The 25,889-nt window shown below is 37.5% G+C and overlaps 1 protein-coding gene across 3 annotated transcripts in view; it reads right to left on the bottom strand.

Annotated features, from left to right (window-relative positions):
- The window catches only part of LOC105477229 (BMP2 inducible kinase), a 146,973-nt gene that overhangs the window by 87,324 nt on the left and 33,760 nt on the right, over nucleotides 1-25,889 (bottom strand). For 2 of the 3 annotated variants that reach the window (XM_011733629.3, XM_011733628.3), the window contains exons 2-3: nucleotides 8,363-8,481; nucleotides 907-1,012 (exon numbers count right to left, since the gene is read on the bottom strand). In XM_011733629.3, coding sequence (XP_011731931.2) covers nucleotides 907-1,012; nucleotides 8,363-8,481 — 225 coding nt within the window. Of the gene's footprint in view, nucleotides 1-906; nucleotides 1,013-8,362; nucleotides 8,482-15,056; nucleotides 23,009-25,889 lie in introns of those variants that run through there. The other variant, XM_071093549.1, reaches the window with a different exon arrangement.

The following is a 25,889-nucleotide window of genomic DNA, read 5'->3' as shown; positions in this document are numbered from 1 at the left end:
GGAAATAGAATTTTGCCTCCACCTTTCCACACATTAAAATTTTAAGGCTGGGCACGGTGGCTCACGCCTGTAATCCCAGCACTTTGGGAGGCCGTGGCGGGCAGATCACGAGGTCAGGAGATCGAGACCATGCTGGCTAACACGGTGAAGCCCTGTCTCTACCAAAAATACAAAACATTAGCGGAGCGTGGTGGCGGGCGCCTGTAGTCCCAGCTACTCGGGAGGCTGAGGCAGGAGAATGGTGTGAACCCGGGAGGCAGAGCTTGCAGTGAGCCAAGATCACGCCACTGCACTCCAACTAGGGTGACAGAGTGGGACTCCATCTCAAAAAAAAAAAAATTAAATGTCAGGAATTTTTTTATGATGATGATGATGATGAAGGTATGCTACACAAGTATTTATTTTAAAATATCACATTAGGCCCAAATAAAATGTGATTTTCTATATTCTAATGTTTACAAACAACACCAAGAGACTACAAAAAACAGGTTTATATAGATCAAAATGCATCCTCTAAATTTGTTATATTTAATGTTTACAATAACATAGTAGAGCACTGGAAAAATCTTACAACATTAATATTGACACATTATGCTCTTCTTGGTTGGATTTCAAAAGAATTCTACGGAGAGCAAGAACTGTAACTCTGTACCTGCTTAGATTTCCTATTTTAAACTCAGTATCACTTTTCTCATTCTGCATTTACATCATGCTCATATCATAATTGCAGCAACTATGACTAGGTTTTAAATAATGTTTTAACAATATTCCTAATGAGATAATGAAAAGTAAGATTACAATAAGTGACTAGAATAAGTTAGCAGCTGCCCTGGAAACAACAAAGGTATCTAGTAACCCATTTAAGGATAAATTTTTTATTATAATACAAATGCAAAAAATACTTACCTCGACAATATTCCATTAAGATAAGGACTTCCCATACATTATCACTAATTGAATTAACAGCACAGTCCAAATAACCCACAATATTTTTGTGACCAGATAGCTCTTTCTGGAAAGAAAAAAAAATGAAAACTGGAAAATGCACATTTTAGAGGTATAGAATTAGCAATGGTTTGAAGCCTAAATTAATGTAAAGAATTTGAAATGGCAAGAATTAAACATGAGTATAGAATCTAACATATTTCAACCAAGCAAAGGCTTCTATGGTTTCAATAAAAAGTTTACCTGCATGTGACTGTAATTTTCTAACAGACAAATATGAAAATTATTTTTAAATTCAACTCTGAAAATGGTTCATTCAAAAGTAATAGTTCCCAAAAGTGTACAAAGAACTTGAGAATAAAATATTAGAACTTTTATATTTGATTTTATCTAAAAAATAAAATAACTAAGCTCCAATAACAATTACATTCTCATTTGTTGTGCCTGCAACATATTGCAATTTACGTGTAGCTATTACATGAATTTATAGATACATGCACTTTTAACTAAATAACCTATAAAAATGACCAAGTGGCTAAAAAGATTTCTAAAAAGAAACCATAAAGATAATGCTAATACAAATATACGGAAATAAGAAAATGAAAAATCTGAAACTTTTGCGTCTTTAACAAGATAGTCATCAGTATACAATGAGGTTAAGAATAATAATCTACTCTGTTCTACTGGGAAATTTAAAAACAACTATTAAAAATATTATTTAAAATAAATTTACATCAACTATCATTAGCAATAAACCTAGTTTTAACTATGCAACGTAATTTGAAATAAGGGCTAAGGGCTACTGAACATGGGAATTATTTATAAGGAAGTATACATAATGGGGATGAATCATCAAAAAAGTTGACAGACCACCATTCTAAAGAACTAATCTCCCTAAAAAAATGTTCAAAACCATAAGATTTGAGTGTGCTGCTCCTCATATATCTCTCAAAATCATACAAATTCTATCGAAAGGAAGAGAGAAGTCTTGTACAATAGTACAAGACTATAATATCTCTACTCAAGTTAGAGAACTTAGTCTAAGCTTCTCCATTATCTTGAGGTAAATCTTTTTACCCTTCTAGCTAATAGCCTTACTTTTAAAAAAGTAAATGCCAAAGCCTACTCATCTCGAATCTAGCTAAGGAATACAGAAAATAAAAGCAGAATTCAAAAACGTCAGATTGTGCAAATGCACTTATTTGCTAACAAAAGGGATTGTAATACGTGTTAGTAAAGACGTTGATACAAAATAAGAAATCCCCCTCCTAGCAGGTGGATAAGTAGGACTGACATTAATAACAAGTGTTGGCAATAACATGGAAAAAGACTTTCCTTAGAACATAAAATGGTTCAGCTGCCTTGGAAAATAGTCAACATAAACTACATATGACCCAGCAATTCCACTCGTAGGTATATACCCAAAACAACTGAAACCAGGCACTCAAGCAAATAGATGTATGCATATATTCATGGCAGTATTAATTATAATACCCAAAAGACAGAAACAGCCCAAATGCTCATCAAATAATTTTTTTAAACTGCATCAACAGATGAATGATAAATTGTGTTACAGTCATATAATGGGATATTATTCAGCCATAAAAAATAAAAATACTATAATTATGTGAATTTCACTTCAACAATCTTCAAATATACATATGCACCTGTGTGTGTGTTTGTGTGTAAGCACTCAAAAAACCATGAAGAAAGAGAAAAGAAGATGAAGAGGAGGGGAGAAATGAGAGGACAAGGAATAAGAACAAGAACAAGAAACCATCCAGAGCACTGAGCATATGCAATCCTAGAAAAGAAGGAAATTTTTATTCTACTTTTTTTTTTTTTTTTTTTTTTACTACTTAGGCTAGTTAAGTTAGAGTCACTGAAGTTTTTAATGGCCTATGAAAATATTTTTCACTTTTCCTAATATTTAAAAAGAAGTTTTCCCTTGTTGAAAGATGTCTTGCTATTAGAGTTCACAGAAAAACAATCAACGTTAGAGCATGATATTAAAAGTGAAAAAGAAAACTAATTGCTGTTTGTGAATGAAAACACATACAGTGAATGCACAGGAACAGTAAACACAGAATTCAGACAGTAGGATTTTTTTGGATAAGGAGAATAGCAAAGGTGTACCTCATTTTATTGTGCTACATTTTTTAAAGTGGTACTTTGCTTTATTATGCTCTGCAGATACTGCATTTTATACAAATTAAAGGTTTGTGGCAATCCTGCACAGAGCAAGTTTATAGGCACCATTTTCCCAATAGCATGTGCTCAGTTTGTGTCTGTCATATTTTGGTAATCCTCACACTATTTCAAACTTTGCCATTATTATAACAACAGTTATGATAATCTGTGATCAGTGATGGTTGATATTATTATTCTAATTGTTTCATGGCAACACAAACTGTGTCCATATAACACAGTGAACTTAATCAATAAATGTTATATGTGTTCTAACTGTTTCACCGGCTAGCCATTCCTCAGGCTCCCTCTCCTTGAGGTTTCCTACGTCATAAAATACAACAATACTGAAGAGTCCCACAACTCTTGTTTTAATCAAAAGCTAGAAATAGTTAAGCTTAGTGAGAAAGGCACATGGAAAGCCAAAGAAGGGCAACATCTAAGCCTTTTATTACACCAGTCAGCCAAATTTTGAATGCAACGGAAAAATTCTTGAAGGAAGTTAAAAGTGCTACTCCCATGGACACACAAACGGTAAAAAAGCAAAACAGCCTCATTGCTGACATGAAGAAAGTTTCAATGGTCTAGACAGAAGATCAAGCCAACCGCTACATTCCCTAAAGCCAAAGCTTTAACCTAGAGCAATGCCCCAACTGCCTTCAACTCTATCAAGGCTGAAGAAGTAAGGAAAGCTGCAGAAGAACAGTTTGAAGCTAGCAGAGGTTCGTTCATGAGGTTTAAGGAAAGAAGCCATTTCCAGCACACATTAAGTACAAAGTAAAGCAGGAAATGCAACAAGTTATTCAGAAGATTTACCTAAGATAATTGACGAAGGAGGCTACACTAAACAATAGATTTTCAATGTAGACAAAACAGCCTTCTATTGGAAGAAGATGCCATCTAGGATTTTTAGAGCTAAAGAGAAGAAATCCATGCCTGGCTTGAAAGTTTCAAAGGACAGGCTAACTCTCTTGTTAAGGGCAAATGCAACTGGTGACTTTAAGTTGAAACCAGTGCTTACTTGCCATTCCAAAACTGCTAGGCCCTAAAGAACTACGGTAAACCTACTCTGTTCTCTATAAATAAAACAACAAAGCCTGAATGACATCACGTCTGTTTCCAGCATGGTTTACTGAATATTTTAAGCCCACTGTTGAAATCTACTGCTCAGAAAAAAAGATTCCTTTCAAAATATTACTGCTCACTGACAATGTACCTAGTCACCCATGAGCTCTGATGGAAATGTACAAAAAAATTAATACTGATGGCTGGGTGCGGTGGCTCTTGCCTATAATCCTAGCACTCTGGGAGTCCAAGTGGGACAGATAACTTAAGCTCAGGAGTTCACGACCAGCCTGAGCAACATGGTGAAACCCCATCTCTACTAAAAATACAAAAAATTAGCCAGGTGTGGTGGCACCTGCCTATGGCCCCAGCTCCTCAGGAGGTTGGGGCATTAGAATCACTTGAACCCAGGAAGCTAAGGTTGCAGTGAGCCAAGATCACACGATCACACTCCAGCCCTGGACAACAGAGCAAGACTTCATCTCAAAAAAAAAAAAAAAAGAAAGAAATTAATATTGTTTTCATGCCTGCTAACACAACATCCATTCTGCAGCCCATGAGTTAAGGAGTAATTTTAACTTTCAAGTCTTATTATTAAAAAATATGTTTCTTAAGACTATAGCTGCCATAAATAATGACTTATCTGATGGATCTGGGCAAAGTATATTAAAAACCTTCTGGAAAGGATTCACCATTTTAGATGCCATTACAAACATTCGTGATTCATAGGAGGAAGTCAAAATATCAACATTAACAAGAGTTTGGAAGAGGCTGATTCCAATCCTCACGGATGATGCTGAGTAACTCATGACTTCAGTGAAGGAAGTCACTGCAGACATGGTAGAAACAGAAAAAAAAAAAAAAAAAAAAAAAAAAAACTAGAATTAAGTGGAGCCTGAAGATCTGACTGAATTGCTGTGAAATGAGGAGCTGCTTCTTATGAATGAGCAAAGACAGTGGTCTCTTGAGATAGAATCTACTTCCTGGTGAAGATACTGAGAACACTGCTGAAATAACAACAAAGGATTTAAGAATATTACACAAACATGGTTGACAAAGCAGTGGCAAGATTTGACAGGATTGCCTCCAATTCTGAAAGAAGTCCTACTGTGAATAAAGTGCTATCAACCAGTATTGCATGCTACAGAAAAAGCTTTCATGAAAGGAAAAGTCAACTGATGTGGCAAACTTCACTGCTGTTTAAAATCCACTTACAACCAGTGTTCCATTATTGGAACGCTAAGCATGTGGGAGTTATTTATATCCTACTGCTCAAGGTCATTGCCAAGGTCTGATTTTTCACTCATGCGAAAATTCAAAAAATTGCAACCTCCAGCATAAATGGGTTAAGAAATTTCCACAGCTACCCCGCCCCTTCCTTCAGCAACCACTACCCTGATCAGTCAGCAGCCTTCAACATCAAAGCAAGACCCTCTATCAGTAAAAAGAATGCACTTTGCTGAAGGCTCCAGTGATCATCAGTTGTTTTTTAAGAACATTTTTAAATTAAGGCATATACCATTTTTAAGGCATAATGCTATTGTACATTTTATAGACTACAGTGTAGTGTTGTGGTGTTATGATACTATATTGGTTTTTGTCCACAGTTCCTGTTTCATAACTCCCAAAGCCCTAGTCACAGTCTTTGGTCATAATGTTGGGTGTCTTAGGCCCCAGGAAGTAGAAACTTTCTCCTGCCCTCCTTTTACCTGCCCCAAGGCAGGACTCTAATCATTCCCCACCTTTCTGATTGTGGGTCTTAAAACCCTCCCCAGAGAGAGTCCTGCACTATACCCTAGGGGAAGGAATGCTGACATCATGAAGCTTCCATAAAAACTCAAGAGGACTGGGTTCAGGGAGCTTCCAGACAGCTGAATATTTGAGGGTTCCTGGAGGGAGATGTTCCCAGGGAGGCAAAGAAGCTCTGTACCCCTTCCTCCATACCTCATACTCTATGCATCACTTCATTTGTACCATTTGCAATATCCTTTAAAATACACCACTAATCATAAGTGTTTCCCTGAGTACTGTGAGCCACTTCAGCCACTTCAGCCAATTAACAGAACCCAAAGAGCAGGTGGTAGGAACTGCAACTTTAAGTTAGAAGGTGAAGGCTGGAAGACTCAGCAAGTCTGCTCTTCCATCTTCTCCTTCCTGCTTTATTCTAGCCATGCTGGCAGCTGATTAGATGGTGCCCACGCAGACTGAGGATGGGTCTGCTCTTGTGCTACCTGGAGAATGCAATAAGGAGATACTCTTAAGCAGGGAGCCTCTTTACCCCTAGGGCTGACTCTGGAACTGTGTGAGGTGCTGCTGGATTCTACTGGACACTTGGACAGTGCACTATGGACAGCTCTTAATTGACCAACAAGGAGTTACTTGGTTTACAGACAGCAGTTCCAAAGTGAATGGACAACATTCCGTTTGGATGGCTGCTACTTTGATCAAAGAAGGTAAAAACGTATCAGCAAGGTGGGCTGAATTGCATGCAGTTTTTTTTTTTTTACTTTTTATTTTTTTTAACAGTAATGGCAGAACTGAACAGTGGTGGAAGCCCCTGTGTTTGAGTTTTTTTACTGACTCACAGGCAGTGATCAGTGGCCTGGCCACACAACCTATGGAAATTTGAGGGGTGCATTAAAGTAGAACAAGTCAGTGCCCATCAGAAGAACTCCCTTCCAGATTGGGAAAGTGACTGGAATCAGCAAGCAGGTCTGTCCGTGTGCTCCCTGGAGGTGGCCACCTGGGTCCATGAAATGAGCGCACATAGGGGTACTGCAGCAGTGCAGACATAGGATGAATAAAGACGTGTTCTTTTCGCACCCTCACAGGCACATAATGCCGGTAAGAACTGTTCTAAGTGTCAGCAAGACAGACAGAGACTACCAATGGCTATGGATGAGATTCCCTGATAGGAAGGCCCTCAACATAGCTGGCAAGTGAGACTGATGCTGGTAGCCCTCGGGGGGCTATGAATAGGTCTTGACAGGAACAGACATTGACTCTGGACTGGGCTTTGCTTATGCAATGGAAGATAAAAATGCTCAGAATGCCATTTAAAAAAAACAAAAACAAACAAACAAACAAAAACCAAAACAAAAGAGAGTGTATAGAGTTAGAGGGCCAACTAAAATTTCTTCAGACCAAGGAACACAATGTACAGTCCATAATGTGCAACAATGGGGCAGAGAAAGGTCCTCCACAGAGTAATAGTTTGATATAGAAGAATAGGGAACTGAAACATTGGTCTAAAATGGGGAGATAAAAACTGTAACCATAACTGTTGTATGCACTGAGAAGCCAAAAAAATTGTGTGACTTGCTTTCTTGCAACATTCACTTTATTGCAGTGGTCTGGGACCAAACTCGTATCTCCAAGGTATGCCTATACAGAGATACAGTTGAGGAGGAACACACAGAAGGCTCCAATAGTATTTGCAGAGTTTAATTTCTTAAGCTGGATGGTGAACAAGCTTGGTGTTTACTATATAACTCTGTAAATATTTCTATCCTGAAAATACTCTACAATTAAAATGTATTTAAGAACAAAAAAGAAAGAAAGCAGAGTAGCTTTAAAGTATACAAGATGATGTGTGTAGGTTACATGCAAATACTACATTTTACATAAGGGCCTTGAGCATTCTCAGATTTGAGCATCTGCAGAGTTTGGTATCTGCAGTGGGTCCTGGCACCAAATCCCCATAGAAGACCAAGGGACGACTATACTACAAATCACCAGATTATCTTTTAATTTAATGATCTTTAAATATTATTATAAATAAGCAGCTTGCCTAATAGCTGGTTAATGTTATAGAAAACAAAACAGGCCAGGTACGGTGGCTCACACCTGTAATCCCAACAGTTTGGGAAACCAAGGCAAGCAGATCACTTGAGGTCAGGAGTTCAAGTCCAGCCTGCCCAAGATGACGAAACCCTGTCTCTACTAAAAGTACAAAAATTAGCCAGGTATGGTGATGGGCACCTGTAATCCTGGCTACTTGGGAGTCTGAGGCATGAGAATTGCTTGAACCTGGGAAGTAGAGGTTGCAGCAAGCTGAGATCATGCCACTGCACTCCAGCCTGGGCGACAGAGCAAGACTCAATCTCAAGGAAAAAAAAAAAAAAAACTTGCCAAATTTCTGAAAGAGAATTACTCTTTCACTTACCATAATTGTAATTTCCCTTTTACAAACATTGAGGTCTGGCACGTTATTGACATACATTCGCTTCAATGCACATCGGATTCCACCGTGAGTACGCACGAGGAAAACTGTGGAGAATCCACCTAGAAAAACAAAGCACCAATTAATTTAAAAGAAACAGAAACAAATGCCAAAATCATGTAATATAATTGTAGAGCTTAATATTGGACGAAAATAAACAATAACTGTACCCAAGACAAAAATAAGTGCAATGTCACTAGTAGATTAAATGCCAAAACACTGGCTTCCTAAGTCAATCATGAAGTAGTACTTAGAGGAAAACATGCTTCTCGAATAAAAATGCTTCCTCTTAAAGGCTAAAATTTCACCTTTTGCACTAGACTACCTCTTATGTAGTATAATGAAAAATGTCACAATTATGTTACTAAAGTTTGGTATATACAAGTGATTGCCTATGTATTAGAATGTCCCTCTTAGATAACAAAACACTGATGTTATTTAATATGAGACATCAATGGGATCAGATAGGTGCTTCCCTCCTCCAGTTCCAGAAGATGAACCAATACTGTTCTAAGCCCATCACAGGAATCTCATTTCCCCTTATCAGTAACTGATTTAGGATTGGGTATGTAACTAGTTCTCGCTAATTGAACATGTAAAGTCAGCCCGAGTTGCAGGGAATGATTTTCCACAGATAAAAGAGACTGGTAGAGAAGGCCCTGCTCTTTTGCTTTTTAATTTTGTTGCCTATGATGTTTACACCTAAAGAAGTCATCTATGGCCACAATGGAAGAAAGAATCAGAAAGAAAATGATCCAAAACACAGACATTTGGCTTACTCAATCAGCCAACTCTGGAACCACCTCCCTCTAGAACTCACATAGTAAATGTCTTCATTACTTAAGCCATGGTTTACAAGGAAATTCTGGTTTTTGGGTTTTTTTGGTTTTTGTTTGTGAGAGGGAGTTTCACTCTTGTTGCCCAAGCTGGAGTGCAGTGGCACAATCTCGGCTCACCACAACCTCCGCCTCCCAGGTTCAAGCGACTCTTCTGCCTCAGCCTCCCAAGTAGCTGGGATTACAGCTGCCTGCCACCACACCTGGCTAATTTTTTGTATTTTTGTAGAGACAAGGCTTTGGTATGTTGGCCAGGCTGCTGGTCTCGAACTCCTGATCTCATGATCCGCCCGCCTTGGCCTCCCAAAGTGCTGGAATTACAGGTGTGAGCCACAGCACCTGGCCGGAAATTCTGTTAACTGCAGCTAAGAAAGCATCTTATCTGAAGCACTAGGTAGATATTCTAAAGAACAATTCTGTCATATCTAAACAAAGATTTCCACATGAAGTTTTTTAAATTTATCTTGACACAGAATATGCTATAGCTTAATTACTTTTTTAAAAAATGGTGTATCACTTGCATTAATTTGATAGCCTTTAAAAAGCAGCATCCTGAGCAATAATAAGTCACCTGCACTCAGGTCAATACAAGTTGTAAAAGGAAAAAAAAAAACTATTAGAAATACACAATAGGGGAAAAGAGCTCTGATATGATTTGGCTGTGTCCCCACCCAAATCTCACTTTGAACTGTAATAATTCCCACGTGTCAAGGGCAGAGCCTGCTGGAGATAATTAAAACAAGGGGGCAGATTCCCTCAGACTGTTCTTGTGGTCGTGAATAACTCTTACAAGATCTAATGGTTTTATAAATGGGAGTTCCCCTGCATAAACTCTCTTGCCTGCCACCATGTAAGATGTAACTTTGCTCCTCATTCACCTTCTGCCATGATTGTGAGGCCTCCCCAGTCACATAGAACTGTGAGTTTATTAAATCTCTTTCCTTTATAAATTAGCCAGTCTTGGGTATGTCTTTATTACCAGCATGAGAACAGACTAATACAAGCTCCTAGGAAACTCCAGAATCAGTACATACTCTTTCCAGATTCTCTACATCTTCCATGTCCAGTTATAAGAAACTGTACAACTTTCCATTTTGTAGATCTGGATTTCCACATATATAGTGTTAGGGAAATCAAATCAACCACCCCACAAGGCAGTTCTAGGAATAAATCAGATGATGACGATGTCTGGGAAAGGTACTTTATGTAAAATCTCTAACAATGCAGAGCATTACTTTAAAAGAAACTCACTTAGCACTAATTTCATATGTAAACATTAACAAGCCAGAAAGTAAAAGACCTAATAGAAAGGGCCACTTAAACTACCATAATTTTATTTGGTTACAAAAACTAAGGAAAATGTGGAAAGAAAGAATTTATCTAGATAAGGAGGTGGTACAAGTACAGCTGAGAGAAATCATTTAAATAGCATTTGTTTTGAGACATTTATCTATCTAGGTCTAGATTATTCCCCTAAAACAATGCTTTCCCAAACATAGCTTTGCATCAGAATTGCCTGAGGTGGTCTGTGTATGAATTTATCTTGAACAGTTTCCAAATTCTGGCCCCAAGTCTGAATCAGTAGGTCTAAATGGGGACCCCATTTATATATTTATATAGATATACAGATATAACTATATATAGAGAGAGAGAAAGAGCACTAAAAATCTCCCTACTTGTTACACTATTATACTTTTGTATATGTTTTAAATTGTTTATTAGATGGAAAGGGGAAAAGAGTTCCCCTAAATGGTTCTGATGCACAACCAAGTTATGTAGTCACTGAACCAAGTTCCCAGAGGAACCATGGATCCTATATACCTATTCTTACCCACCCACAGAACAACGTGATTTTATCCCTGTGAATCAGAGAAATGAGAAAAAAAAGTATCAAGTAGGTTTTCTTCACAAAAACCATTCCCAAAATGAAAGTTTTCCAATTCTACTAACCCTAATTTAGACAGATCTTATCAAATGTTAAGTTTTCTGAATACAGAAAACACGTTCAACTTCAAGAAACGATTTCTACCTAAACATGGTAAACAGTGATCGTTAATTGTATCTACTTTGAGAATAAAATGTAATAAATATTTATGCTTTCCCCAGTACTATCTTTTCAAGAATTTTCCGATAAGCTAGTATTATTTCTGTTTGAAGAATGCACTTACGGAGAGGTAACCAGTTAGAACACTATAGTAGTCCAAGAGAGGAGTGTAATACTTGCCACCAATCTATAGCTTATCAAATTCTTAAGTATTTCTTTTTCCTCACAGAACTCTTTCATGTTCATCACTCACTCAGGTACTTCTATCTAGAATTTGACTATATTATCATGTACTTCAGTTTTCTACAAATTTCTGTACATAAATCATAAGATTATTGGCAGTAACCACAGACTCTACATATATATGTACAATTAATACTGTAAAGCACAGTTGTTATATTAATGTTAAATTGTATAATTCCAAACATGAAATTATGAGAGTATTATAAAGCATTCTAAATGTTCTCAAAAGACCATAAAAGCAAAATTATGACAGATATTGATCTGATGAAATAAAATGGGAAATAAATGTGTACTCATGAAAGTAAGAAAAATGATTGGTATCTTTTGCACTCTATAAACTATATAAATTGTATAACTAAATATAGAAGTTTCATTCATAGGCGTATTCTTTAAAGAGCAGTAATTCTCAGCCTCCTCCAGCTTTTTTCAAGGGTAGGATATAAGATTTACACATGAAATAATTTCATAGGACACCTAATTGAAATCTTACCTCTGGTCTCCACACACACACAAAAAAAGGTAACCAGATTAAAATGAAAGAGTAGCTTTGTTAAGCCAATCTAAATTTGTTTCAACTAAGAAGAATCATAATGGACAATTCTCCATCTAATCTCAAGTGCCAGCCACCCAGGATATCTCTCAATTTTTATACACTGTAGTATGGTAATAATAAAATAAGGACAACACAGTTTACACTCACTTGGAAAGCACTGCTCTCGAGATGCCAGGTCTCTGTAGTAACTATATATGAACACATGGCATATACTGCTACAGACTAACTTCTTCTGGTAAGCCATTATTTATTGCCTCTATTAAGCAATTATTTCTCCTTGCTTTAATTTGTCATTTCCATGTGTTAATTAAATCATTTTAATTTACTGATGCTGTACATATTTGAACTCTCCACAAATTCACTTAAAAAGATAACACAAAAGGATGAAAAGTGATAAAGCTAACGTATCTATCCTTCGTATCTTTCCCACAGTTCCTCTGGCATAGTTATTAATTGATCAACCAGAGGTACCCAAAGGAGTAGAAATTGATCAATAACAAAATAATCCTTAAAACGCGGCTAAGTAGTTCACCGGCAAATAGGAAAACTGACTTGAGGTCAGTCAGACCTCTTGATTCACTACCCCATTCCCCAAAGCCAGGCCAACACTCGCCCCTACGCAGTATTAATTAAACTAGCAGTATATACGAGACATCAGGAAACATTTTGGGGCATGGGAATAGAAGAAAGGTGAGTGTAGTCCTGAATTAAAAAAAAAAAAAAAAAAAAAGAATTAAGTAAATGCCTACTGAAAACAGAACCCCCCACCTGAACTCAAGACCACTGTTCCCAGCTACAAGAACACTGGCAGCGAGACATACAAACAGAAATTGGAGAAAAAAAAATTTTTCTGGGAAACAGGAAAAAACATACAGATAATGAAATGTCGGAGTCATAGAATTTAAAAGTGGCTTTCCGCATCGTCACACTAAAGTGAAGCCCCAAGTCAAGAAACTTGTCCCATTTACACAAATGGCTTCCATCATCATCACTTTAGAACTTCATTCTATAAAAAGAACAGACACAAAAAGATGATCAGACGTTCAAAGAAACCCTTTAACATGACAAGAGATTTAAAAAAGCAAACAGAAAAAAAGAACTTTGAAGAGGTGGTGGGAGCTAAAGAAATCATCCAAAGAACCTATAAATATTCTTAAGAGTAGAAGACAGACATTGCAGTCATGAAATAAGAGCAGAGTTCTATAAAAGGGATATTTGGAGAATGAGAAATTACTTTTACAAAATAGAATAAAGAAATCAAAAGTTAAAGCTTCCACAGAGGAGCTAGAAGATAAAATTAAGGAAATATTCCACAATTTTTTCAAAGGATAAAAGACTGGAATATTAAAAAACCAGTTCAGACCGAGCATAGTGGCTCACGCCTGTAATCCCAGCACTTTGGGAGGCCGAGGTGGAAGGATCACCTGAGGTCAGGAGTTCAAGACCAGCCTCACCAACACGGTGAAACCCCATCTCTACTAAAAATACAAAAATTAACTGGGTGTGGTGGCACATGTCTGTAAACCCACTACTTGGGAGGCTGAGGCAGAAGAACTGCTTGAACCCGGGAGGCGGAGGTTGCAGTGAGCCATGATCACGCCACTGCACTCCAGCCTGGGCAACAAGAGCGAAACTCCGTCTCAGAAAAAAAAAGTCTAGTAGATCTAATATCTAAACAACAGATGCTTCAGAAAAAGAAAAGAGAAATTGAGGGGGGAAAATGTATCAAAGATATAACACACACTCTCACACACACATCAAACTTGAAGTACATCAGTTTCCATATGAAAAGGGCTCACCAAGCAAATACCCAGCACATAGAACAAAAAGATCCACATCAAGGCTCATCGTCATGAAATTTCGGAAGGCTCAAGATAAAAACAAAATCCTAAAAGTTACCAGAAGAAGAAAAAGATTGCATATTTCCCTTAGAATGGCTTCAGCGCTATATCCATACCCAGTCATCTCACAAAGCAATGGATGAATGTGTAAGCACAAGTAAGCTAATACTATTATTAAGTAGGCATATCATATACTGATGGCATTTTACCAAATACTTCCTGCTAAATTTCTAAATTTCAGTTAGACTAAAATTAGCCTAAAAACTTTTAAAGTTGCTTCAAGATTTCTCCATTTTCACAGTCATTATAGTAAGATAACCAACATAAGATAATTGTACAATAATATTAATAATGCCAGTAAGTCATAGTAAGAATATCCAGAAAATACACTGGAATCCACACCCTACTATTAGATGACAAAAAAAGACCTAGATATTATATACTGGGCAAGACTGAGTATTGTAAAATCATTTCAAAGAAGTGACCAACAAGAAATGAAAGGATTCTGTCCTTTACATTAACAGTGAATATTATGGGGGTTGGAGGTTTTGAAGCAATAAGCACTTCTATGTATAATGCCTGGTAAGTGAGTAGGCACACAATATTATTTATTGAATGAACAAATTAATGAAAGATGGAAAAAAATGTTCCGCTAAATTTCTTCTTGGAATCCAGCATATCAAGGGGAAGAGGGAAGCAAGGCTTTTGGAGTCAGACATAAAAGTAAATACTAACTCCACCATTACTAATTGTGTGACCATAAGCAAATTAATTTCTGAGCCCCAGTTTCCTTATACATTCAGCAGAGATAATAAGGTCTCCTCACAGGACTATTCTAAAGAATAAATGAGATTCTGTATGCAAAGCACTAGTACAGTTCATTTCATAAATGGCAGCTTTTGTAACTACTACTAATACGATCAGTAGTATTAGGCTGCTGCTATAACTACTTGGCCAGGCATGGTGGCTCACACCTGTAATCCCAGCATTTTGGGAGGCCAAGGAGGGCGGATCGCCTGAGCTTAAGAGTTCCAGACCAGCCTGGGCAACATGGTAAAACCTTGTCTCTACTAAAACTACAAAAAAATGAGTCAGGCATGGTGGCATGCACTTGTAATACCAGCAACTCGGGAGGCTGAGGCACAAGAATCGCTTGATCCTAGGAGACAGAGGTTGCCGTGAGCTGACATCACACCACTGCACTCCAGCCTGTGCAACAGAGCAAGACTCTGTCTCAGAAAGAAAGAAAGAAAGAAAAAAAAACACTGCTTCATATTATGAAGGTTAGAGTTAAACTACACATTCTAAAAAAGAAGACTGGAAACTAATACATTGCTTGACAAGCTAACATAAAGACAGTAAAATTCAAGGAGACTATACTTACCTGCTTCACCATGCCCAAGTCATACATGCATAAAAGTATAAATAGAAGTACAAAATAAGTTATTCAAACCTCAAATCAGCTTATAAAATACTTTTTTAAAGAACTGGAAATGTGAGGTGTTAAATGAAGGCTAAGATCATCTCTTTTTTCCAACACCATTTGAGAAATGCAAATCAAAACCACAATGAGATACCATCTCATGCCAGTTAGAAAGTCAGGAAACAACAGATGCTGGAGAGGATGTAGAGAAATAGGAACGCTTTTACACTGTTGGTGGGAGTGTAAATTAGTTCAACCATTGTGGAAGACAGTGTGGCGATTCCTCTAGGATCTAGAACTAGAAATACCATTTGACCCAGCAATCCCATGACTGGGTATATACCTGAAGGATTATAGGTATTATAATAGGTATATACCCTCAGCAAACCACCATGGCATGTGTATAAATATGTTAACAAATCTGCACATTATGCACATGTACCCCAGAGCTTAAATTTAAAAAAATAATAATAATAATAATCTCTTTTTTTAAACACCATAATTCACCTCTATGTTTTGGCTTTGTTTGTCTAATGGAATAGCAATTCAATATAGCCACTCAAAATAAGATCTAAAGGAATGCCTCCCCCATCCATTTTAGGGAGGAAAAGCCCTAAAATTGTATTATGTTTATTAAAAGCATCACTCTGACTCTATTACCATAATATGAGAAAAAATATATGTCTGTTCTTTGTTCCTAGTTTCTGGTACAGAACTTCAGAACCACTTAGAATTCCCTAGTAGACATTTATTTGTTATGCTAAGAGGTTAAGTCATCATGGGGCCCTACATAGCTTCAGAATGGGGCCGATCATCAGAAAACCAACTAGAGGTTAGAAAGATTAGATTAGAGGGTTGAAACCTTCAGCCTCTCCCTTCCCTTTCCCCCTGCCCCCTATCTCTCCGGATAGGAGAGAGACTAGAGATTGAGTTCAATCATATGGCCAATGATTTAATCAATCGTGCTTATTTTGTGAGACCTCAATAAAAACTCTGAATATGAGGTTCAGAGTTTCCTGGTTGGTGAACATACTGCTGTACTGGCAGAGTGGTGTACCTGGCATGAGGATAAAAACTTCTGCACTCAGCACCCTTCCAGACCTTATGCTACGTACCTGTTCTCGTTCATTCGTGTCCCTTCTAATAGAAGAGTAATTGTAAGCATAGCACTTTCCTGAGTTCTGTGAGTCACTGTAGCAAATTATCAAACCCAAAGGGAACCCCCAAATTTGTAGTCAAGTTTATCAGAAGTACAGATGACCCCCAAGGCTTAGAGCTGGTGTTTGAAGGGGGGGTAGTCTTATTGGACTATGTCCCTTAACCTGTGGAGTCTGTGCTAACTCTGAACAGTTAAGTGTCAGAATTGAATGGAATTGCCGTATACCCAGTTGGTGTCAGAGAATTGTTTTTGGAACACAGCTATCTACTCAGGAATAAGTTATGGGTGTATTATATCTTCTGCTTAGGAGGATGAGAAGTATGCATTCAACTACCAATTAAGAAGCTTTAAATCTATCCATTATTCAAAACTGATTGTCAAGAAGCCAAACAGTCCTCAAAATCAGTACCAAATATTTCAGAGACATGTAATACTGAATTAATGAGTACTTGATAAATTTTTAAATATTTGTGTGTCCATACAATTAGACTTCCTTTCAGGTTGTACCGCATTTCTTGAAAACACAAATTTCTGTCCAGACCATATAGCTGACTATCAATATGTCTCTTCTGCTATGCGTTAAGCAACTTGAGAAGGGCTTCATACAATAGTAAATACACGATGAATAATCAACGTGTCCAGTCACCTATGAATTAACCAAGCTCCTCTGATTTCCCATAAGAAAAAGAGAGTTTTTTAAATGCTTTATTTTAACTAACATACACTAATTTCTTTGACATGACAAGTAAAAGTGATCAATTCACTACAAGAAATTAATTTAGTCCAGCATAATTTGCACTTAGTGAACATCTCTCAGGTCTTAACCAGTACTTTATTTGCAAAGAACTGAAAATCGACCTTGGAAGAAGTCAAATAAAAGTAGATACCATTAAATGTTTTCTGTAACTGTAGTTTTCCATGCATTTTCTTGCCCAATTACTCATTCCCAAAAATGACAAGACACTGTTAGTGAAATTGGGAGAAAAAGTATCAAAGTGCGTAGAAAAAAATGAGTAAAATATTTAAAAATTGATGCCCCAAGGATCATCAATGTATGCTAAAATCATAGATGAAAGGTTAATAAACAGGATATTCATATAGTACCCAAGTATGAAAAGAAAAACATCACTTTCCAAGGGAGAGATCTGGTAGTCACTAACACTGGGACAAACTGACATTATGTTTCTTAACATGTGATGCAGTATAAAGTAAACAGCATCGCCTATGAAGTACCCTTGCCAAAAAACCTTTAGCCTGAAAAAACCTTGAGGTTTAACTTCACATTACCAAAAACATACAGGAGCCAGAATAAGGAAAATGATTATAGAAAGAAGAAATCAGACAAAGCTAGACGTGGAACACTATACAAGATAACTAGACAAAGAGTCAATGTGACCCATTTTTTAGAGTGAGTGAGGGTTATTCTATGCAATACGTAATCCTTGACTGAATTCCAGTTTCAAAGAATCAACTGTAAAACATGTTTGTTGTTGGTGCTCAACTACCTGAAAGCAATCTGTACACATCATGTCACTTTACTCGTTAATGTTTTTTTAAAAGTTTCCAGCCTTCATGAACTTCTTGTAATTTACTCATTAATACTTAATGAATACTTAAACACATATACATCCTAAAAGTCCATATATTATTCTATATAACTATAGTACTCTCTGTCCTACCTAAGAAAATAATTATTATCTTGTACAGTCCCTATTCAAAATTACCCACATGTTGTAAAAATGTATAAAGGAAATGTAGTAAAATGTTATTAGTAATTGAATGCAGATGATGGGCATATTATTCACTGTATCACTCTTTCAACTTCTGTATATTTTAATTTTTTTTCACAATAAAGTTGGAAGAATAAGAACAAGAAACAAAGTATGTTTTTCCCCAGGCGATTTCTCTCTTGCCATGCAACAACTTCACCATCACCACTGAGAATTATCTGCTGATTATTCAGACTTGAAACATCCCCAAAGGCACCAGAAGTCTCTTGCCACAGAAAATGTTTATGGTATCCCAGGGACCTACATCCCTAGGATATAGTTCCTATATCTTAGGTCCAACATCCCAACACAGGCAGGCACTGTTTGTTTATTAAAGATTGGGCTGTTAGTGATATTTACTCCTATCAAGTTTGTTTTCCTAGGGACTTGAAGAAGAGAGATAGATGAAGGGATAAAATTACACATGGTCTTTCTGTGCTGTATTAATCATCAAACATCATGCAAATCAGTAAAACAGAGGAAATACCAAACTGTCCCACAACTTCTGGTTTCAACCATTGCCAAAGAAAACAATGTCATTTGAAAACAATCTTCAAGATAAGTGGAACAAGCACTTATTTGCCTGTGGGGTCTGAGCCAAAGGAAAGTTCCTCCTACCCAGTGACCAGTAGCCTGTGATACATCAGAGCATCGTTACTTTAGACTAAGGCAAGGACTCCAGGAGTTTCTTTAAAAAGTGGAAATACTCCTAAAGAGTAATTAGTAACTTAAATTCTCACCAAACTTAGTACATCAGTAAGTGCTATCTCTCACAAGGCAATGAAGGAATGAGTTGGTACATCTGACTGGGCCAAGAACAGGAAGAGAAGAAGAAACAAAAAATATACTGTCTTATTTTATTCTCAACACATGTGAGGCATTTATCTTGTTATCCCCATTTTACAGATGAAGAATAAACCAAACAGTGAAAATGAAGGAAAAGAGCCAGCCAACATAAACCAGATATGATGGAGACAGAAGGACTTCTGGTCTTTTCCCATACAAATCTCACAGTTTAATGATTTTTACAGTCTACAACTACCCTTGTTAGAGTTAGGCCAGAAGAAAATCTAGATACATAATTACAAATGGGAAGACGTGGGAATAACAGAATTTAGGAGGAACAAAAAGAAAATGAAGTAATCAAGAGAGAGCAATAGAGTCTCTAAAATTTTATTCTAAATAGAACCTTAACAGGCAGCACTCCCTATATAAAAAAGGCCTGCAGGCCAAAAACCATGTTTGCTTTGGACTACTCAGTGCCTTAAAAAAGACTGTATTATATCAGATGACAATCTAGATTTTTCAGCTTTTCTTGAAAAACTTAGAAATAGAGAAACAGTAGGCCCTCATTCTTACATGAGATCAACCAAATGGCATTAGTTGCTGTAGCCTTTACACAGGGCATGTGCTAATGCAGTTCATCACAGCCCCCTCTACCCTCCATTGTCTCAGGGCACTGTCCCAGTTTACTCGTTTACATTACACGCCTGGCCTTTACAGGCATCTGAGTTTACAGGCCCTACAACAAGAACTTCTAATAATTTACACACAACAGTATTTAGGCTTGAAATACTTATTCAATGCCTCTCTTGTCCATTAGGACGTAAATTCTGTAAGGGGAGAGACTGCGTACACCTTATTTATCAGAGTATCATCGATGCTTACCACTTTGTCAGACACTGAAATATCTGTTGAGTGAATAACTTAAAATCAATGAACTACTTCTCGTGGGAAGTTGTTCTAATTGACAAGCTATAATTGCTACATTGATCATTTATGGAAAAAAAGCAATTAATCTCTGATTCATTATTTTCCCTTGACATTTACTACATTTCTAATATACTATTCAAATTCTGAAAACAGAATTTAATTTCTTTACCACATAAATCATGTTTAGTCTAATTATTACATGACAAACTATAATATTAAAAACCTTTTGAGTTCATCCTTTAAAAAGTACTTCAAATTTGACAATTAATTCTTAATATTACTTCACATTAGGCTATTATCTCTTATCCTCCTGAAAAGAAATTACCTCTTTATACTTAAAAAGATGTAAATCAAAATATTTTATGGGCTTTCATGTACCAGGCTTCATGCTATATCTTCACATAATTACGTCATTTAATTCTTAACACATATTTTTGGTATTAACTTTATTCCTCTACTTTTTAAAAACAGAAATGATAATAAGCTCTGAGGATTTTAGCAAGTTCTTCGAGATCATGACTATCAATAGCAGAGCCAGAATTAAACTACCAATTTCACACCAAAGTGTATAGTTTCGACTAACCATAGTGGTCTAAAAATGAAACAATATGAGGCCTAAAGATAAAGTAGCAACAGGAGAAAAGGAATGACCTTTATCTTCAGGAAATGCATTCTTTCTTATCATTACCCTGAAAATTGGAGTCTTCATCTAATTTCATTTATTGCTCTTAAAGTTGGAGTGTTCATCTTATTTCCCAAATTGGGGAAAAGAACATTGAAAAATTAGGTAAGCTCCTTTATCAATCAGCCAAATGAAAGAATCTTAGAATTAAGCCACTATGAAATTAAAATGCCAGTCTCTAGATGTGAATATAATAATATCAAATGTAGTAAAGGCATCAAGAGCAGCAAACTATATATTTTTTAAAAAGTTATAAAAGGGAAAACATCCATAATATATCATTTTTTTGCCCTTGACAAGTGTATTAGTCTGTTCTCACACCACTAATAAAGACATACCCGAGGCTGGGTAATTGATAAAGGAAAGGTTTAATTGACTCACAGTTCATCATGGCTGGAGAGGCCTCAGGAAACTTACAATCATGGCAGAAGGGGAAGCAAGCTCGTCCTTCTTCACATGGTAACAGCAAGAAGTGCTAAGCAAAAGCGGGAAAAGCCCCTTATAAAACCATCAGATCTTGTGAGAACTCACTCACTATCATGAGAACAGCATGGAGGAACCTGCCTCCCATGAATAAATTACTTCCCAATGGGTCCCTCCCATGACATCTGGGGATTATAGGGACTACAATTCAAGATGGGATTTGGTGTGGACACAGTCAAACCACATCAACAGGCTAATGTTTTAAAAAGAACACAAATATATGAAATGATTAAAGAATCCACTACAGAAGATAGAACCTGAAAGATGGATAATAATAGGACAGTAAGGGAGGAAGAGCTCAAGCACAGGGCAGAGAATAGCATTTGCAACGGCATGAGCATGAGAAAAAGAAAATACCATATTTGAGAAGTGTCTTTTCATATCCCTTGCCCATTTTTTGATGGGGTTGTTTGTTTTTTTCTTGTAAATTTGATTGAGTTCTTTGTAGATTCTGGATATTAGCCCTTTGTCAGATGAGTAGATTGCAAAAATTTTCTCCCATTCTGTAGGTTGCCTGTTCACTCTGATGGTAGTTTCTTTTGCTGTGCAGAAGCTCTTTAGCTTAATTAGATCCCATTTGTCAATTTTGGTTTTTGTTGCCATTGCTATTTTTTAGACATGAAGACCTTGTCCATGCCTATGTCCTGAATGGTATTGCCTAGGTTTTCTTCTAGGGTTTTTATGGTTTTAGGTCTAACATTTAAGTCTTTAATCCATCTTGAATTAATTTTTGAATAAAGTGTAAGGAAGTGATCCAGTTTCAGCTTTCTAGATATGGCTAGCCAGTTTTCCCAGTACCATTTATTAAATAGGGAATCCTTTCCCCATTTCTTGTTTTTGACAGGTTTGTCAAAGATCAGATAGTTGTAGATGTCTGGTATTATTTCTGAGGTCTCTGTTTTGTTCCATTGGCCTATATCTCTGTTTTGGTAGCAGTACCATGCTGTTTTGGTTACTGTAGCCTTGTAGTATAGTTTGAAGTCAGGTAGCAAAATGCCTCCAGCTTTGTTCTTTTTGCTGAGGATTGTCTTGGCAATGTGGGCTCTTTTTTGGTTCCATATTAACTTTAAAGTAGTTTTTTCCAATTCTATGAAGAAAGTCATTGGTAGCTTGATGGGGATGGCGTTGCACATGAAAAAATGCTCATCATCACTGGCCATCAAAGAAATGCAAATTAAAACCACAATGAGATACCATCTCACACCAGCTAGAATGGCCATCATTAAAAAGTCAGGAAACAACAGGTGCTGAAGAGGATGTAGAGAAATAGAAACACTTTTATACAGTTGGTGGGACTGTAAACTAGTTCAACCATCATGGAAGACACTGTGGCAATTCCTCAAGGATCTAGAACCAGAAATATCATTTGACCCAGCCATCCCATTACTGGGTATACACCCAAAGGATTATAAATCATGCTGCTATAAAGACACATGCACATGAATGTTTATTGTGGCACTATTCACAACAGCAAAGACTTGGAATCAACCCGAATGCCCATCAATGATAGACTGGATTAAGAAAATGTGGCACATATATACCATGGAATACTATGCAGCCATAAAAAAAGGATGAGTTCGTGTCCTTCATAGGGACATGGATGAAGCTGGAAACCATCACTCTCAGCAAATATCGCAAGGACAGAAAATCAAACACCGAATGTTCTCACTCATAGGTGGGAATTGAACAATGAGAACACTAGAACACAGGAAGGGGAACATCACACACCACGGCCTGTCATGGGGAAGGGGGAGGGGGGATAGCATTAGGAGATATACCTAATGTAAATGACGAGTTAATGGGTGCAGCACACTAACATGGCACATGTATACATATGTAACAAACCTGCACGTTGTGCATATGTACCGTAGAACTTAAAGTATAATAAATTAAAAAAAAAAAAAAAGAAAATACTTTTTTTTTTTTTTTTTTTTTTTTTTTTTGAGATGGAGTCTCGCTCTGTCGCCTGGGCTGGGCGCAGTGGCCAGATCTCAGCTCACTGCAAGCTCCGCCTCCCAGGTTCACGCCATTCTCCTGCCTCAGCCTCCAGAGTAGCTGGGACTACAGGCGCCTGCCACCACGCCCAGCTAATTTTTTGTATTTTTAGTAGAGACGGGGTTTCACCGTGTTAGCCAGGATGGTCTCGATCTCCTGACCTCATGATCCGCCCGTCTCGGCCTCCCAAAGTGCTGGGATTACAGGCTTGAGCCACCGCGCCCGGCCAGAAAATACCTTTTTTAACTCAAAAAGGAGTAATTCTTGAGGACAGAGGGAAACAGATGTCTATACCATGTCACCACTGCCAAAGAACATTTCCCTACCTTCACTCACTACCAAACTCTACTTTTCATCTCATTCCAAGTCCCCATTTTGCTTTTTCACACTCCCCTACACTCATTCTTACATTGCTGGAGCATCTGCTCCAAGTCAAAGAAACTACACCATTTAGTCATTCATTTATTCAATCAACAATATATATTAAATGCTCAAAATGTGCCAAATACTGATCTACATGCTATGAACAAAACTAACTACAAACAAATCAAAGAACTGACCTTGTGAGCTTACATTCTAGAATGACTGAAGCAAAATAAACAAGTAAAATATATAGTACATAGAAGACAACGATAAGTCCTGAGAAGAAAAAAATTAAAGCAAGAATAGATGGTCCCTTGGAAAACTGTGTTGGGAGAAGGATGGAGGAGGCTGAAATCTTTAATCAAGGTACATGGGGAAGGCCTGAGGTGACTGTGAGTAAACATAGGAAGAAAATGAGGGAATGGGCCATGCAGACATCAAGGCAAGTACATTCCAGATAAAGAGAACAGGAAGTGCAAAGGCCCTAAGGCAGGAGGCATGGTTGATAAGTTTGAGGAACAGCAAAAGGATCAGAAAGCCTAGAGCAGAATAAACAAGGGGGAGGAAAACAAGAGAGGTCAGAATAAATAGAGAGCCAGATCATGCAAGGTCTTACTATGGATGAGGGTAATGTCACTGGCTTTTGCTCCAAGAGAAATGGAAAACTACTAGAGGGTTCTCAGCAAAGGAGTGACATGACTGGACTCGAATTTTAATATGACCGCTGTGTGAAGAACACAGTGAAGATAGACAAGATCAGAAGCAGGGAAATCAGTAAATCTGAAATAATTTTGTCGCAAGGTAATAGTGGTTTTGACCAGGGCAGTGGGAATTAGTGAGAAATAAAAGAATTCTAGATATATTTTGAAGGTAGACCTGATAGGATTTCCTGAACGATTGGATATGAGAGAAAAACAGTTTAAAACGACTGCAAGGTATTGGGGCTTTTGGACTGAGGAAACAGAAGAACAAAGTCATTAAATGAGATGGAGAAGACTGTTGATTTATTTAACATGGGTCTCATGCATTTCTGCATATATGTATTTTTTTCCTTTTGAGAAAAGGTCTCACTGTTGCCCAGGCAGGAGTGCAGTGGCATGGTCACAGCAAACTGCAGCCTTGATCCTCCAGGCTCAAGCGATCCCCCAACCTCAACCTCCCAAATAGCTGGAACTACAGGCACACACCACCATGCCCGGGTAAGTAAAATTTTTAACTTTTTGGTAGAGATGGGGGTGTGGGGGGTCTTACTGTGTTGCCCAGGCTGGTCTCCAACTCCTAGGCTCAAGCGATCCTCCTGCCTTGGCCTTCCAAAGTGCTGTGATTACAGGCATGAGCCACCACAGCCATAATAGTTTTAGCCAGATTAACAGCACTTTGCTTCATTTCTCAGAGCCTTAATTCCCACAGGGTTATGGGAAAGGGCAGGTGATACCTTCATATGCAGTGGGTTGCACTACATGAAAACAACCCTGAGTTTAGAGAATCAGAATCTTTAATGGGTAGTAAGTCTTCCCCTGGGGCAGGAGACTTAGTATGGTAAAATCTCAGACTTTTAACAGGTCTTGACAGACAACAGAGAAGGTGTGGGCAGAATATCAATAGCACAGTTTTGGACATACCATGTTAGAGATGCCTACTGGACATCCAGTGGGAGATGTGAAATTGGTGATTAGAATTCCAAGAGTAAAGTTCACAGAAGAGATAAAAACAAGATATATATATTTGGGCATTACCCCTATTTGTAGCTTAGTTTTTAAGATCTATTATCATTTATAGCTGAGAGGAGGGGAATTATTATATTCCTGCATCTTAAAGAAAAAAAAAATTCCCATTAAAGGCCAGGCGTGGTGTTTCACACCTGTAATCCTAACACTTTGGGAGGCTGAGGTAGGTGGATCACGTGAGGTCAGGAGTTTGAGACCAGCCTAGCCAACATGGCGAAACCCTGTCTCTACTAAAAATACAAAAATTAGCCAGGCGCAGTGGTGCACATCTGTAATCCCAGCTACTCAGGAGGCTGAGACTGGAGAATCACTTGAACCTGGGAGATGGAGGTTGCAGTGAGCCGAGACCATGCTACTACTCCACTCTAGCCTAGGTGACAGAGTGAGACTCTGTCTTTAAAAAAAAAACTTTTTAAAAAATAACTTCAATGCGGGAAATTTCTCACTTCGTGAGACTAGATAGAATTTCAATAACAGTTATAAGTAATCCCTAACTGAGTCAGTTAAATGAGGAGAGAGAGTTTTTGATGGAGGAGGGAAAATAAGGGTTTTTGTAAGACAATACATGACAGGTCAACAAATTAAGCTGTGTATTTTATAAACTGGCCGAGAGAAATGTCTTAAATGATTTCCAAAATG

The sequence above is a fragment of the Macaca nemestrina genome, chromosome 3 (genome assembly GCF_043159975.1).
Source record: "Macaca nemestrina isolate mMacNem1 chromosome 3, mMacNem.hap1, whole genome shotgun sequence".
Taxonomy (NCBI): Eukaryota; Metazoa; Chordata; class Mammalia; order Primates; family Cercopithecidae; genus Macaca; species Macaca nemestrina.
This window is presented reverse-complemented; position numbering and strand designations above follow the sequence as displayed.